Genomic DNA, 15,467 nt, shown 5'->3' with positions numbered 1-15,467 from the left:
TGGGAAATCCCATGGACAGAGAAGCCTGGTGGGCTACAGTCCATGGGGTTGCAAAAGAGTTGGACATGACTCGGGGACTAACCAACAACAATCAACTAGAGCCCTGAGTGTGAGATAGAAAAGGAGATGAGGCTGCATCATTTCCAGGTGATGCGGGAGATGGGCTGCAGTCACTGTGGATGACCACTCCCCTTTTTACTTCTCAGGTGGGCAGTTCAGAATCAGCTTCCCCACTGTTCACAGAACAGACAAGGCTGCTTATAACAGAGTAGAAACAGGCTGTGGGCCCCAAGTCCTCAGATTGCATCTCAGAGAGAAAGGATTCCAGCCACACAGGGCTTCCTCTGATTGATACCATTTCTCTGTAACAGAAACAGGGCTCTGAGCCAGAGCTCCACCCCCCTCACAACCCCGGAGAAACACGCTGCACCCAAGGATGCTGGGACTGTATTCCCAAGGTATGCTCTGCGTGCTCCGTGGTTACCGGGTTTGGGTACCTGGCCCAGGACCTCTTAACTACTTTAGTGGTGGGACGATATACCCTGGAAAACCCCAGAAATACAATAACACGAACTATAAATTCCAATGATAACATGACACAAGGCCTTCTCCCTGATATCATGTGCCAACACTTTTATTATGTGTAATGAGGAAATCAATCCTGAATATTCACTGGAAAGACTGATGCTGAAGCTGAAGCTCCAATACTCTGGCCACCTGATGTGAAGAGCCAATGCACTAGAAATGACCATGTTGTCAGGAAAGACTGACGACAGGAGGAGAAGGAGGCAGCAGAGGATGAGATGGTTGGATGGCATCATGGACTCAATAGACATGCGTCTGAGTGAACTCCAGGAGATAGTGAAGGACAGGGAAGCCTGGTGTGCTAAAGTCCATGGGGTTGCAAAGAGTCGGACAGACTGAGCGACCGAACAACGACGATAGTGTCCAATTGTATGATCATGAGGGCTTCCCTGGTGGCTCAGACGGTAAAGACTCTGCCTGCAATGTGGGAGATGTGGGTTCGATCCCTGGTTTGGGAAGATCCCCTGGAGGAGGGCATGGTGGGCTACAGTCCATGGGGTCACAAAGAGTTGGACATGACTGAGCAACTAAGCACAGCAGAGCAATGTAATAAAGTGGGGCTCCCCATGTTGCCACGTACACCACAGAATGGTGAAGTAGGGGGTTATCTGGAGGCATTTATACAAGACTTAGAAGAGTTCTTAACTTCTTAGAGTTAAGAGTTGGGGTTGAAGTGGTGAGATCAAGGGCTATTTGTAAAATGCAGAATCTTAAGAGAAAGCCAATTCACTCCCTATTCCTACTGAAACTTTACTGGCCTGGCTGCCATTCACCCCGTGGGGGCCACAGTCTTCTTCCAGCTCTAGGAGATTAGGGATTTAAAGAGGGAAAAGGGGGAAAATTATAACTCAGAGACACTGTACTCTGCGCGCTTAATTTGCAGGGCTTTGTGGCTGAGAAAAATAGATGTCGCGATCTGCCTTTGTTGAGAAGGTGACATCTGGGTTCATTAAAGGTGTACAATAGATTTGGATAAGGGCTATTTTTCTCAGTCATTAAATTGGTTTTTAGGAACTTTACACTCTCCTTCATTTGAACAATTATTAAACTATAAAATAGAACTGCACAATTGCTAAAATCGTAATCTGAAATTTTACAGCCAGCTATAAAATGCTATATTATTAAACTATCCTGAAGATGCTCAAGCCCATTACAACTTTTTAAATGAATTATAAAACCCTTTACTGCTGATAAAATAATCTTAAATTACAGTATTGTGGATTCCAACAATACGTTGAACTGAAGTCAGCTACCATGCAAATATGCCAATCACAAAGAAATCATTACTTGAATTAAGTTTGCAGAAGCCCAAAATCTGATAGCATCGGATTCAGCAAGGCAGACAACACCTGATGTCTGTAGGCTTCTCGGGAGAGCTGGTCCCCTAGGGAGGTGCCTTTCCTCTCGCCATATTCCTTTAACCACAGAACCACCAACAGTCAGAGCCTCTCATGTTCAAAGGCTGCACAGGGGACACTTAGCAGAGCCCTGGGGATTGAAGAATTGCTTATGATAACAGCAAACTTCTCCCCTTAAAGTCACTCCATAGGCGAGATTTTTAAAATGTCAAATGTTTTGTTGCTGAGTACCTGCCACCTGTGTTATGTTACGGGCTCAAAAATTCATACATTGAATTCCTAACATTCAGTTATCTCAGGATATGACTATCGGTGGGGTGGTCACATAGGTGACAATGGATGGAGACAGGGTCTTTAAAGAGATAATTAAGTTCAAATGAGGCCATTAGGGTGGCCCCTCATCCAATCTGACTGGCATCCTTATACAAAAAGGAAATTTGGACACACAGACTCGAGGGTGTGCACACACAGAGGAAAGGCCACGTAAGGACACAGCAAGAAGGAAAGGCATCTGCAAACCAAGGAGAGAAGTCTCCGGAGAAACCAAACCTGTTGACACCTTGATGTTGGACTTCCAGCCTCCAACACTGTGGGAAGGATGGCATTGGCCAAAAAGTTTGTTCGGGTTCCCTCCCCAATACATTTCTGTTGTCTTACCCGCTCAATCTACGGTACTTTGTTAAGGCTGCCCCAGCAAACGAACACAGGGGATGACATTGCACTCTGCGACAGGGTGATGTGCATACGCACCTACTAGGAAGCCTGGCCTCCGAGATGAAACTCCTGTGTTTTGGTACCCGTTTTACCCTGCAGGCTTCCATTTCCAATAGGCTTTGACTACACAGTTGAAAATGCGTTCTGGCATGCTGGACTGTATGGCAGCTTTAACAGAGTCCTACCCAATTCTGAACTCTGAATTCAAGCACTCTCCTGGATGAAGGGCTTTGAAAACGCTCTACAAGCAGTTATTTCCAAAAGCGTTTTTACAACAGCCTATTTCCTCCCGGGGCTACCGTGGGTGGATTCTGGGATACGGCTTCCCTCTGAGCTCATCTGCTGGCACCTGAAGCTGGGAAGATTAAGTCCCAGGAGGTCACTGTCAGTCTCTACGCTGTGAGTAGCTGGGCCCATCACACAGGGCCCTGGGGCCACTTGGCAGTCTGATCCCGAGCTCTGTCACCAGGCTGCTGGGGGAACCCAGAAGCCGAGGGGGTGGGGGGCCCTGAGGCCTCGTGCTTCTGCTAAGGGAAGACCACCCCCACCTCTCCAACTCCCCGCAGCTCATTTCTCCCAGGACATAAACTCCCTCTGAGCAGGAGAACATTCTGCAAAGGAAACTCCAGGTGCAGCCAAAATTTGGATTTTTTTTTTTTTGTATGGCACACAAAACAACAGTGGGTGCTAGAAAACACTCTGTATTACACGGAAATGATGGCAACCTCACAGAGACCATAAACCAAGCGCCACAAATGGCGTACCGCACCAAGACTGTTTCCTTAAACATAAGGCCCGGGAAATGGCACCCAGAAGTCACACTCATCTAGTTCAGCGCATGTGCTGAAGGCTCAGTGCTGACCCGTCTGGCACTGGCCTCACGAACCCAGTGGGTCCCAGCCCCTCCTAAAACTCCCCCAGCCTCAAAGTCCACGCAGGAGAAACCCAGCTGCAGTTTGGTCTAAACACTTCTATCCATTCTGGTTGCGGAGTAAAAGTCTTTTGATGTGTCACCAGCAGGGCACTTATTTGGGATGCTGGCTGGGTGAAATTATCACTCAGAGGGGCTGAGGCCTCAGAGGAGGCCCAAAGGCCACAGTCACCTGCAGGTCCCTGAATGATGAGAAGCAGGTCAAATACTTCTGTTAATACCGCGTAGGACTCTATCACAGGCCTCACTCTGAAGGGAAGTTAAGTGTCGCAAATTGGGCATGTGGTGGTCACCAGAGGCCCCTTTTTGTTGCCCTTGCTGGCACAACTTAGAAAGGTTTGGTCCGACGCACCCATCTGCTCTTCCATCTCACCACACACAAGAAAGAAACCCGAAAAGACTCTCACACACTGCCATCTCCCATATTAATGGAAAGGAAAGAGGGCTTTTGAAGCAGCTCTCATTTCCTGGGTGAGTGTGTGTGCTCACTCGTGTCTGATTCTTTGCGGCCCTATGGACTGCAGATCGCCAGGCTCCTCTGTCCATGGGATTCTTCAGGCAGGAATACTGGAGTGGGTGGCCAGTCCCTCCTCCAGGGGACCTTCCTGACCCAGGGATCGAACCTGAGTCTTCTGTGTCTCCCACACTGGCAGGTGGATTCTTTACAACTGAGCCACCTGAGTGGTCCTCCACCAGGGGTGAATATGTCCTGCAGGGGACATTTGCTAAGTATGTGGGTCCACTTTTGGTTGTCACAGTTGGGGAAAGGGGCTCCTGGCATCTAGAAGACAGAGGCCTGGGGTGCTGCTCAACAATCTACCAGGCACAGGGCAACCCCCCTAGCAAAGCATTACCAGGCCAAGAGGTTGACAGGGCTGAAACTGAGTAAGCCTGACCTACAGAACTCTTCAGTTCATAACCAAGAGGTCACCGAACAGCCTTTATGGAAGTTTCCACGATTGAATTTTTAGCCAGTTGGTCAGAAAAGCAGGTGGCCTGGAGACCCCTGAAGTCTGGCTGGCATCTGAAGTGGGCAGTCTTGTTGGGACTATGCGCTTAACCTGTAGCATCTGTGCTAACTCAGGGGGCTAGCGTTGGAATTGAGTTGTTCCGCAGGACACCAGTTGGCATCAGAATAAGCATCATTACCTTTCTTTATGCTAGTTTATGAACCAGTCTGGCACCTCAATCTTGCCAGATGTTCAACAAGAATTTAGGGACTGATTTAGTCTCTATTGAATGCAAAATGTTATCCAGAAACAAAAAGGTAAAATGTTCTGATTTACGTATTATACAGTATAGCCAGTTAAAAATGCACAGAGGAGAAATAGGCTGCTGTTCAATTTCTCTTCGCCTGATCAAGCCTCTCTGTGTCTCAGGTCTATCATCTGAAAAATGGGAATAACAGTAGTAACCTCATGAAGTTACTATCAAAATTGAATGAGTTTATATAGATATATATATATGCACACATACATATTGTTCAGCTGCTCAGTCATGTCCGACTCTTTGTGACCCCATAGACTGCAGCATGCCAGGCTTCTCTGTCCTTTACCATCTCCTGGAGTTTGCTCAAACTCATGTCCATTGAATCAGTGCTGCCATCCAACTATTTCATCCTCAGTTACCGTCTTCCCCTCCTGCCGTCAATCTTTTCCAGCATCATATAGCATATGTATTTATGTAATGTGCTTAGGATAGTTCTTGACCCACTGAAAGAACCATTTGCATATTTGCTTTATTAATACAAAACCATAAAAAGCAGAAGTGATGCAAGTTACCAAAGAAAATAGCTTTAGGATCTGTCATATGAATAGATTTTAATGTTTCCTAAAGTGGGGTTTGGGAACCACTTGCATATGGGACATTATTTAGTAGAATAAAAAACATTTTTATTACTTTAATATATACAATGATTTTTTAAATATAGAGAGCTATTGCATTGATTCTGGTTTCACAAATGTTATTAACAGTATACCTATTAATAGACACTGAGTTTAAAGATAAATATTAGGCAAATAAGAGCGCTGGTGGAATGCAGAAACAGGAAAGGCTGCAATCTCCTGGTCTTTGAGGCTGAGAGGCAGGGTTAGCTCTCAAACACTATCTTTTTAGCAAATAAGAGGGCTTCCTTTTTACCAGTGTGTCACCTCCTCCCAGTGTCAGCACTAGTTAAGGAGATGTGGCAACGGCCTAGGGCAGACAGTCGTACTCTGACACCTGGGCTGGACCAAGACCTGACTACTGTCATGATTCCAAGTTCACAGCACCGAGAATCTGATTTTAGGTGGTTCTCTCACTAGACTCCTGGGCATGGAGGGATGGAGCTTCAGACAGTTCTAATCCCAGGTCCTTTCTTTATTGCCTTGGGTTTCCTTTCCTTCTTGGCCTGCTGTCCATAGAATATTCCTCCCCTTCCCCTCCTTCCTTGGGACATTCTACAATGACCACATAGTAGAAGCAGCAGGATATCATGAGGTTCAAACCCTTCTTGCAAGTTAAGGAAGCAAAACCTAAAGGGCTCCATCTTTCCTCATCCATGTCCCCTCCCCCACCCCCAGCCCAAACCAGAGAACAACCTTCCTGTATGGCTCCAAGATCCAGAGCTAAAGCTCAACAATCATGGAAACAGTGGCCACTTCCAAGTGCAGAGGGCTGGCTGGTCACGCTGAGCCCTCTGCATAGTGGCACTGGTTCTCTAATCCTCACAACAACCCCCAGAGGTGGGTGATAACTTACAGGAGACATTTAGAGACAGTAAGAAATATGTCCCAGGGCAGAGAGCAATGGGAAGTGAGCTAGGAACCTCACTCAAGTTCAACCAACTCCAAAGCTGGTGCTCTTCCCAGCAAAGCAACTCTTAGGCTGTCAACCACAAGCTGAAAAGGAGGAACCTGCAAGGCAGCTCTAACCACTGGCAAGCATGGCATGAGTGCAGGGGACAAGTCCGCCATGCAAGGGGCCGGGTGTGGAATAAGCATCTATCCCAGCAGTCAGCCTGTGCAAAACCCCACCACCCTGGCCTTGCTCTCCAGCGCCTCTTCTCCAGAAGATTAACGGGATGCCAAAGCACCCCATTGCTCTGCTAGCATAAATTGCAAGGAAAACATTTAGAATATTGATTAAGTGCTTCATGCTAGAAGATTTAAATTTACCTCCTGTATTTCCAGGATTAGCTGACATAATGGGGTCAGTCTGCTGGCACAAATGATTTACAGAACACCCATTGGCAGCTTTCCTTTTAAAACTCAACACTTAAAATTTTCACTTGGTCACAGCCAGCAGAGTCCTGGGTATTTAGCAGGGTGGGATAATTGCCTTCTTGCCATATTGAGACTTTTGGGGTTTGGCCTGTCTGGGAAGAGCTTCAGAATCATTTCCGGTCTAGTCTGGCCCTATCCAGGCACATGGACTTTGTTTAGGTCTGATGAGGTACTGGGGCAGTGGAAGGGTAAGGCATGCTGTTTTTCCAAGATGGAAGATCTTATTCAGATAGAGATTTTCACAATATTCTAATATTCAAATATTCTAATATGTATGCGTTAAAGACAGCCAAATTGCATCAGCCCCTGCCCCTACTGGGCTTTTCCTGGTGGCTCAGCTGGTAAAGAATCCACCTGCAATGAGGGAGATCTGGGTTTGATCCCTGGGTTGGGAAGATCCCCTGGAGAAGGGAATGGCTACCTGTTCCAGTAATCTGGCCTGAAGAATTCCATGGACTGTATTGTCCATGGGGTCACAAAGAGTTGGACATGACTGAGCAACTTTCATTTTCACTTTCCTGCCCCTACTACCAATCTGTAAATGTTGTGCTACAGCACACAAGGGGTTTCCCTGGTGGCTCAGTGGTAAAGAATCTGCCTGCTAATGCAGGAGATGCAGGTTAGATCCCTGGGTTGGGAAGATGCCCCAGGGAAGGATGGCAACCCCTCCGGGATTCTTGCCTGGAAATTCCATGGACAGAGGAAACTGGCGGGGTACAGTCCATGGGTTTGCAAAGAGTTGAACACAATTTAGTGACTAAACAACATACAAGTTCCCAATGCATTTCTATAAACTTCAAACTGTACTTGGCCAAGAGAAGGGACTGTACTGAGAGGCCAGGGAGGTATAGACCTAGCCTGAAATCGAGTGAATCCAGGTGGTCTGCTCCAGAAAAAAAAATGCCCACCTCAAAGTCTTTGCCCTCGTGGCCCCCAGAGGGCCAGCACGGTTCCTCTCAGGGCTAGCACAGTCTGACTGCCAAAGAAAATGACACGATTGTTGAAGTGGGGAAGGGACAGCCAGGCTTTGCATTGCTGACTTTAGGAATAAGCATTCTTGCAAAAGTTATTCATTTAAACCCCGCTCATATCTCCTTTCTGATTGAAAAAGTTGCTCTTATGAATCCTTCCCTAGAATGCTGCCTTAAAAGTCCCACTAGGATGAGGGGAGGGGACTTAAACCCGAGATCCACAACTGCTGTCCCTCCATGTCTCACTCACAGATATGTTTTTCTGGTTCATAAAAACAAACTGACTTTGGATGTCACTAGCCGTGTTCCCAAGAGTCCCCACCAAGTGCCCACAACGACCTGACCTCCATCCTGCAGCTTTGGCTCTGGGCGTGTGCCCCCACCTATCAGATTTTCTTCTCTCAATCACACATCACATCTCCTTCCAAGAAAAGGGGCAGAGGCAGTGAAGATTTCTCAAGGATCCCAGCACTAATCCCAAGGCTATATCCCCCAGTCTCTACCATCTTATTTTATCGTTGTAAGCTAGGGCCGAAAGAAAGGCTACTTTAAGAGGTCGTCACTTTAAGCCACCAGAGTTAAGTGATGTTCAACAATGCAAAGTAGAGATTTTTTTCTAACACCTACACTTCCAAAAGATATTTACTTTAAATAAGTGACAAGTACAGTCCATTTGATTTAAATATGCTGAGCCTTTTCCAGCTCCCAGGCCACTCAAGTGCACAGAAGATGAAATAATTGGTATGATTTTTAATGTTTCTTTATCATGTGACCACTTTGTACAAGTCAAAGGGATATGCCAACAATAGCACAGCCTGTGTCACGCTTGTTACTAATATGCCTGCCAATTAATCCTGACATGGGAGCTTGGCTGGTTACCCAAAACCTGGTATTTTATCACCTCAGGGGGTTAGCTCTTGGATGTTTCTATGACATTTTGTACTAATCAATCAATTTTGCTTTTTTTAAAGCTGAGCCTTTCATAGGAACTGTAGATGAGCCCTGTGCATACCACACCCAAAGCTACACTTTTCCCCAAAAGAATTGTGTTTGGTTTGTTGATAATTACACTTTGAAACCGACTTTTGAAAATGTTTATTCTTATTTCTTCCCTTCCAAGGGGGAAATCTATCTCAAATGTTAAGACAGAAACCCAAGTCCCTCCGAGTTTTCTCATATTATTGTATATTTAAAAATATTACAAGAGGGTGCTTCTCAAGGGAAGTGAACTTTAAAGCTGCCAAAGATAGTTGACTTTCTCCAAATCTGTTACCAATGGATCCCAAGCTGGTTTAAGTCAATTCTATTCTGAGGAACGACACATGTACCGGGACAAACGCCATTCTAAGATATTTCTAGGACCCCCTGGCAAATGGTAATTTGTCTGAAGACAGCCAGGCAGGCAAAGGAAGGACAGATGGGAAGAATGAGTCTCCTGGGAGCCCTATGTTGAAGCAGGAGTCCTAAATCAAAGCCAGGGACCACGTTCTCATGGGCTAAGTCCCATTTCTCATCAGTCACTCATCCCTCCCGATCCTCTGGCTTCCACTGATTCTTTCAACCATTCTTAATGTAGGTCATTTTAAAGAGATCATCAAGCCGCAAGAAGTTTTACTGGCAAACTTTGTCTTTCCCTTATACTCTCCCTCCTGGGATTTAGTCATAAAACATCCCTGCCTAAAGCATGAGCTTTCTGATTTTTCCATCATTCGAATTGCTGCCTTCAGGAAGCACTGGGACACATGGGTCTGTCAAATTCAGCTTCTCCTTTCCTTTTTTTCCTATCCTCCCTACCCTGCTACAGCTTTATGGAGATATAATTGACAAATAAAAATTGTATTTACTTAAGGCACACAACTTGATGTTTCAATATATGTGTATACTGGGGGCTTCCCTGGTGGCTCAGATGATAAAGAATCTGCCTGCAATGCAAAAGACCTAGGTACGATACTTGTGTCTGGAAGATCTCCTGGAGAAGGGAATGGCTACCTACTCCAGTATTCTTGCCTGGAGAATCACATGGGCAAAGAAGTTTGGTGGGCTACAGTCCACAGTGTCCCAAAGAGTCGGACACAAATGAGCCACTAACACTTTCACTTTCATACACTGTGAAAGGCTTACAGCAATCAAGCTGAGTAACATATTACACACCTGACATAGTTACCAGTTTTGGGGGTGGGGTGGGGTAAGAACAACTAAGATATATTCTCTAAGCAATTTCAAGCATATAATATGGTATTGCTAAGTACTGTCACCATGCTATATATATCCAGAACTTGTTCATCTTGCATGTCTGAAAGTTTGTATACTATAACCAGCATCTTCCCATTTTCCCCACTCCTAGCCCCTGGTAACCACCATTCTAGTCTCTGCTTTAAACAGTTCAACTTTTTTAGATTCCACATATAAATGAGATCACGAACCCAGAGGACATTACGCTAAGTGAAATAAGCCAGACACAGACAAACACTGCAAGACCTCCTTTTCTATTTTTTACTTTTTCCTCTCTATCCACTCCTAATTCAAAGAAAGAGCCCAGGCTGTCCAAGGTCATGGAGCAAGGCGAACATGCACTGGCCTCGGAGTCAGACATCTTAGCCCCACCGAAGAATGACTGTGCGATCTCGGTTAAGTTCCTAGCATGTCCCTGCCTCAGCTGCCTCATTTGTAAAAGAGAAGGATGACTACCATACCTGACTCGTGGGATGCTACGAGGACAAAAGAGCACAATGCATGTGAAATGTTTCACAAAAGGAAACTCCCTCTACAACTGTTAGTGCTAACTCACACCACCGTTCCCCAGCGTAACACCCCAAGCAAACCACAATGCCACCATCCATCTCTTGCAAAGGGACTAAATGGCCAACTGACTTGGGATTAAGCATCACATGTGACATTCTGGAACATTCACTCTACCCCAGGCAATGAAAAATTACCACCATTTAATCCTCTCAATCTAGTAGCTAGGAAGTCTGACTCTTTGCAACCCCATGGACTACAGCTGGCCAGTATCCTCTGTGCATGGGATTTCCCAGGCAAGAATACTGGAGTGGGTTGCCATTTCCTTCTCCAAAGAAGTCCTAGCATTTTGTAGATGAGGAAGTGGAGGCTTGGAGAGGTCACAGTGTTGGTGAGGATGAGAGCCTGGGTCTGCACACATTCTTGACTGCAAAACCTAAGCCCTCACTCCTTTCCTCACATGTGCAAAAATGAGCTCTGATAAGGAGTCATCTTAGGAGGTAAGGTGAGGTTTCGTGGAACCCTTAAGAGCTCCCTAGAAGTAAAATGCTGTTTAGCTGCCAGGTGGGTGGATTGTGCGTGTGTCATTGGGAAGAGAGGTGTAGCTGTCCCCCTGCTTCCTCTGTATTCCCCTGTCTCCACTGCCCCACTCTGTTGAGAAGTTAAATGGCAATCCTGAGAGAAACATCATGCTTTAATTGTACTTTGTCCCTCTGTTTATGAGGCAGAGTCCCTACCACTAATACAGGGGAAGGAAAGGCTATTTCTTGGGAATAGATTTCATGGGTCCCCTGACGTTGCCAGGGAAACCCTGCAGTGGTACAGGGTTCCCCTTACAGGGGAGATGGTTGAGCAGATCTAGATGGAGGTAAATACTGGTGGCCAGGCCAAGCACCACACCCCAAAAAGCAGAGGACAGATGATCTGGTGGGGTGGGGGCGACCAAGGAGATGCAGAGAAGAACACCTCCTCATGGACGGCAGACTGCTCTCCCATGGGGAAAAACTGATTTCAAGGAGCTTCCAGAAATGACTATTCTTCTGAGATGCCACCTATTCACAGAGTCTGAACTTCCAAAGACACTGACCAGCTGCATTTTGCCTAGCATTTGTGCATTCACAGAGGACAGAATTTCAGTTTTGAATGCCCACCTTCACGAAGTTTCCAGAACACCAAAGGAGGTTAATAAGCAGGCTGGACACTGCCTCTGCCGTCAAGCTCCATGTACTTAGACACGAGCAGAGAAGAACCTGTTTCTGCTGCAGCCAGAGCTTTGCCTTTTCCTGTGGTCAGGAACCACCCCTGGCCACTGTTATCACCTCATTATAACAGGGTCCTACCCTCATCTGGCCACCAGTCTTTACTGATGCTGGAATCTGAGCGGACCCGACAAGAACGGAAGGCTGACCTAGGAGGAAGCAGGACACTGAGGCTTGGCCACAGAGAAAGAAGAGACTGCTCTTCTAGACACACCTCTAAGCAGCTGGTGACTTGGTGCAAGCGGCTTCCCCTCCCTGAACTGCAGGGCTCTGCTGCAGGCTTCGGCGGTTAGATGCTGCAGTACTCCCCAAGCCTCTTCCTACTTCTGGCATTTTTTGCATGGTGCTTTGAAGATGAGGACGGCTCAGGAAATACTTTAGAAGTATGAAGAACATCTGGTTGACCCTAGGCCTGTGCCTTCCCACCCACCTTCTCCTTAGTCTTCTGCGTGAGTGCATTTGAGAGTGCGATGTTGGTGGGGACCCAGGAGGACGAGAACAGAAACATAGCTCAGCTGAACGGCAGGTGGGATATCTAAGAAGAAGACGGGAGTGTTGGGGCAAGAAGATAGCAAGCAAAGCAGAAGGACAAAAACTGCTCCCGGGACCTCCCTGGTGGTCCAGTGATTATGAATCCGCCTTCCAATGCAGGGGACGCAGGTTTGATCCCTGACCCCTGGTCAGGAAATGAAAATCCCACATGCTGCAGGGCATGAGGACTGCCTGAGGACTGCACTAGAGAGAAGAGAACTAGCAAGGAGGCTGAGCACCACGGCGAAGGATGCCATGTGCCACAACTAAGACCCAGCATAGCCACGTAAATGAATAAATAGTGTAAGACAGAAAAAAAGAAAAACTGCCCTAATACTTTCTAGGGAACAGACGAGGCAGTGAGTCAAGAAGGTATTTACAGAGAAGTTTCTGGTAAGTGTTCTGGTGAGGGGGATCTTGGTGGGGCCCGGGGTGGGGGTGGTGGAGAGGTGGGAGGACATATTTCTGTGACAAGGCTGAAGGGACAGCACTGTGCTTGGCACATGTCCCTTCCCCTAGCATGGCAGGAGGCAGCGTCACCACGTGGTCACCACTGCCTCTCAAATCCAAGAGGAACCATGGAAAGAACACAAGCCTCTAGATTCCAGGGCCGGTTCCATGACTTGCCAGCTCTGTGGGCTCGAGCCGAAGTGTCCCCTCTCTGAGCCCCACATCCTCTGATGAAAGAACAAGGTGGATTAACACTGTAGTAACAACACAATCATACCATCTCTCCCCCAGCCACCAGGAGGGCAATGTCCGAAGAGGTGAGGTGTGTGAGAATCCTTGGTGAGGACATGAAGAGGTTCCCAAACAGCTGAATACTCATTACGATGAAAAAAATAAAAAGGCAGAATAAGCACTCTGCTTTGACTAAAGTCAGGAAATGACCATTCGTAGGTCATTGTGGTCCTGGCCCTTGGAGATCTGCCTCAACCCCAAAGAAGTCTCTGGGCCCTTTTCACTGGACTCTGTTCACGCAAGGGGCTTTCAGTGCAGGGTTTCACAGCAACTCAAATGAAAGAGTATCTTCTTGTGCTTCCTGAAGAATGATGCTGCCCAGGACGCTACATTTGCCTTAATACTTCACTAATAACACTGTCTCTGGCACAGCTTTAGACAGAGTTAAATATTCCACACTGAGTTTAAATGCTAGTGATGGAGACAAAGCCAGGGGCTCCCAAGACAATCCCCTGAATGGGAGAAAATATTTGCAAGTGACATGACTGATAAGGGATTAATATCCAGCACATATAAACAGTTCATACAACGTAACATCAAAGAAATAACCCAATTAAAAATGGGCAGAAGAACTGAATACACATTTTTCCAAAGAGGAAATGCAGACGGCCAACAGGCACATGAAAAGATGCTCAACATCATGATCATCAAGGAAATGCAAACGAAAACCACAAGGAGATATCATCTCACACCTGTCAGCATGGCTATCATCAACAAGGACACAGACAGCATGTGGAGGATGTAGGAAAAGGGGGTTCTTGAGTACTGTTGCTGGGAATGTAAGCTGGTATAGCCACTGTGGAAAATAGTATGGGAGGTTTCTCAAAAAGAACTAAAGACAGACTATCACATGAGTCTGCAGTTCCACTCCTGGGTATATATACAAGAAAAACAAAATGCTAATTTGAAAAGATACCTGCACCCCAATGTTCACAGAAGCATTATTTACAATGGGCAAGATACGAAAGCAAACTAAGTGTCCATCAACAGATGAATGGATAAAGAACACATACACACACACACACACACACACACACACACACACACACACCGGACAACTACTCAGCCATTAAAAAGAATGAAACTTTGCCATTTGCAGCAACACGGATGACCCTGGAAGGCATTATACTAAGTGAAATAAGTCAGACAGAAGAAGACAAATACTGTATATCACTTTTTGTGGAATCTAAAAAATACAATAAACTAGTGAATATAACAAAAATGAAGCAGACTCACGGACAGAAAGAATAAACTAGAGGTTACAAGCAGAGAGAAGGATGGGGGGAGGGGCCATACAGGAGTGGGAAGCACGAACTGGTGGGTATCAGATAGGTTCAAGGATGTAGGAGAATACAGACACTATTCTGTAATAGCTGTAAATGGAAAGCAACCTTTAAAAATTGTATAAAATTTTAAAAAAAATTCTTTTTTAGAAAGCCAAGAGTTCCTTCTTCCTTTTCTGTATGCTGCTGCTTTGGACAGAACACTGAAAAAGCATACTAAATAAACAAATAGCCAACTCAAATCTACCACTCTGCAAACAGAAAGCTTAAGGATTCATCTGCCCAAGCCCCTCATTTTATAGGTGAGGACATCAAGACCAATATGAGTGCTTGGACCAAAGGCCCATGCCTTGTAAATGGCAGAGTTGGTCCCAGAGTCCATCTGTCTCTCCACTCTACAGTACATCATGATCTTCACCTCTCATGGTTAAAATGCACTTAATAAGATTTAAACCTGAGCAGCATTTTACCTCTTTCCAACCATCTCTAAATGCACTTCAGAAAATGAGTCTGTGTCCCCACCCAGAAGTCTGTGCCAACAGAGAGTTTGGGCCTCCTCTCTTACCTGTAAGTTTGCACAAGGTGGTAAAACATGAGTGGGGATTTCATTCTCAGAGCCTGCTGGCCCCAGGGGCTTGTTCTTGACCCGGAAGGCTGTGGTGGTGGTGGCAGTGGTGGTTTGAACTGGGAGGGCTGGCTGCCACACAGTCACATCTGAGCCATTGCCAAAGGCTTGAATTGCATTTTCTGCAGTAAAACAGGAGGAAATCCAATTTCAAAGGCAAGCAGCAAATGTAACGGACAGGATATATGAAGCCAGAGAGGCACACTAGAAATTCTGATGAGCGCACTGGACTTCTCTAAGCAAAACCCATCCATCCATCCACCCACTACACACTGAGCCAGCCATGGGTCAGGTGCTCTAAAATCAATTCACTCATTAAACCCTGAGCTGGACACTTAGCTATGCTCTGTAAGTGCAACAAATATTTACCACGTCCCTCTTCAAGTACCAGGTACTGAATAAGATCCTTTCCCTGAAACATCCATCAGTGAAGTCTTTTGAAACTTGACTCAAAATAGCCTTAGACC

The 15,467-nt window shown here is 46.2% G+C and overlaps 1 protein-coding gene across 4 annotated transcripts in view; it reads right to left on the bottom strand.

Moving 5' to 3' along the window:
- Window positions 1-15,467, bottom strand: part of GFRA1 (GDNF family receptor alpha 1) — a 234,760-nt gene that overhangs the window by 20,977 nt on the left and 198,316 nt on the right. For all 4 annotated transcript variants that reach the window (XM_018041625.1, XM_018041624.1, XM_018041623.1 and 1 more), the window contains one exon: window positions 14,941-15,122. In XM_018041625.1, the coding sequence (XP_017897114.1) occupies window positions 14,941-15,122 (182 nt within the window). The remainder of the gene's footprint in view (window positions 1-14,940; window positions 15,123-15,467) is intronic.

The sequence above is a fragment of the Capra hircus genome, chromosome 26 (genome assembly GCF_001704415.2).
Source record: "Capra hircus breed San Clemente chromosome 26, ASM170441v1, whole genome shotgun sequence".
Classification (NCBI taxonomy): domain Eukaryota; kingdom Metazoa; phylum Chordata; class Mammalia; order Artiodactyla; family Bovidae; genus Capra; species Capra hircus.
The sequence above is the reverse complement of the archived record's forward strand: the minus strand, read 5'-3'. Positions and strand labels throughout refer to the sequence as shown.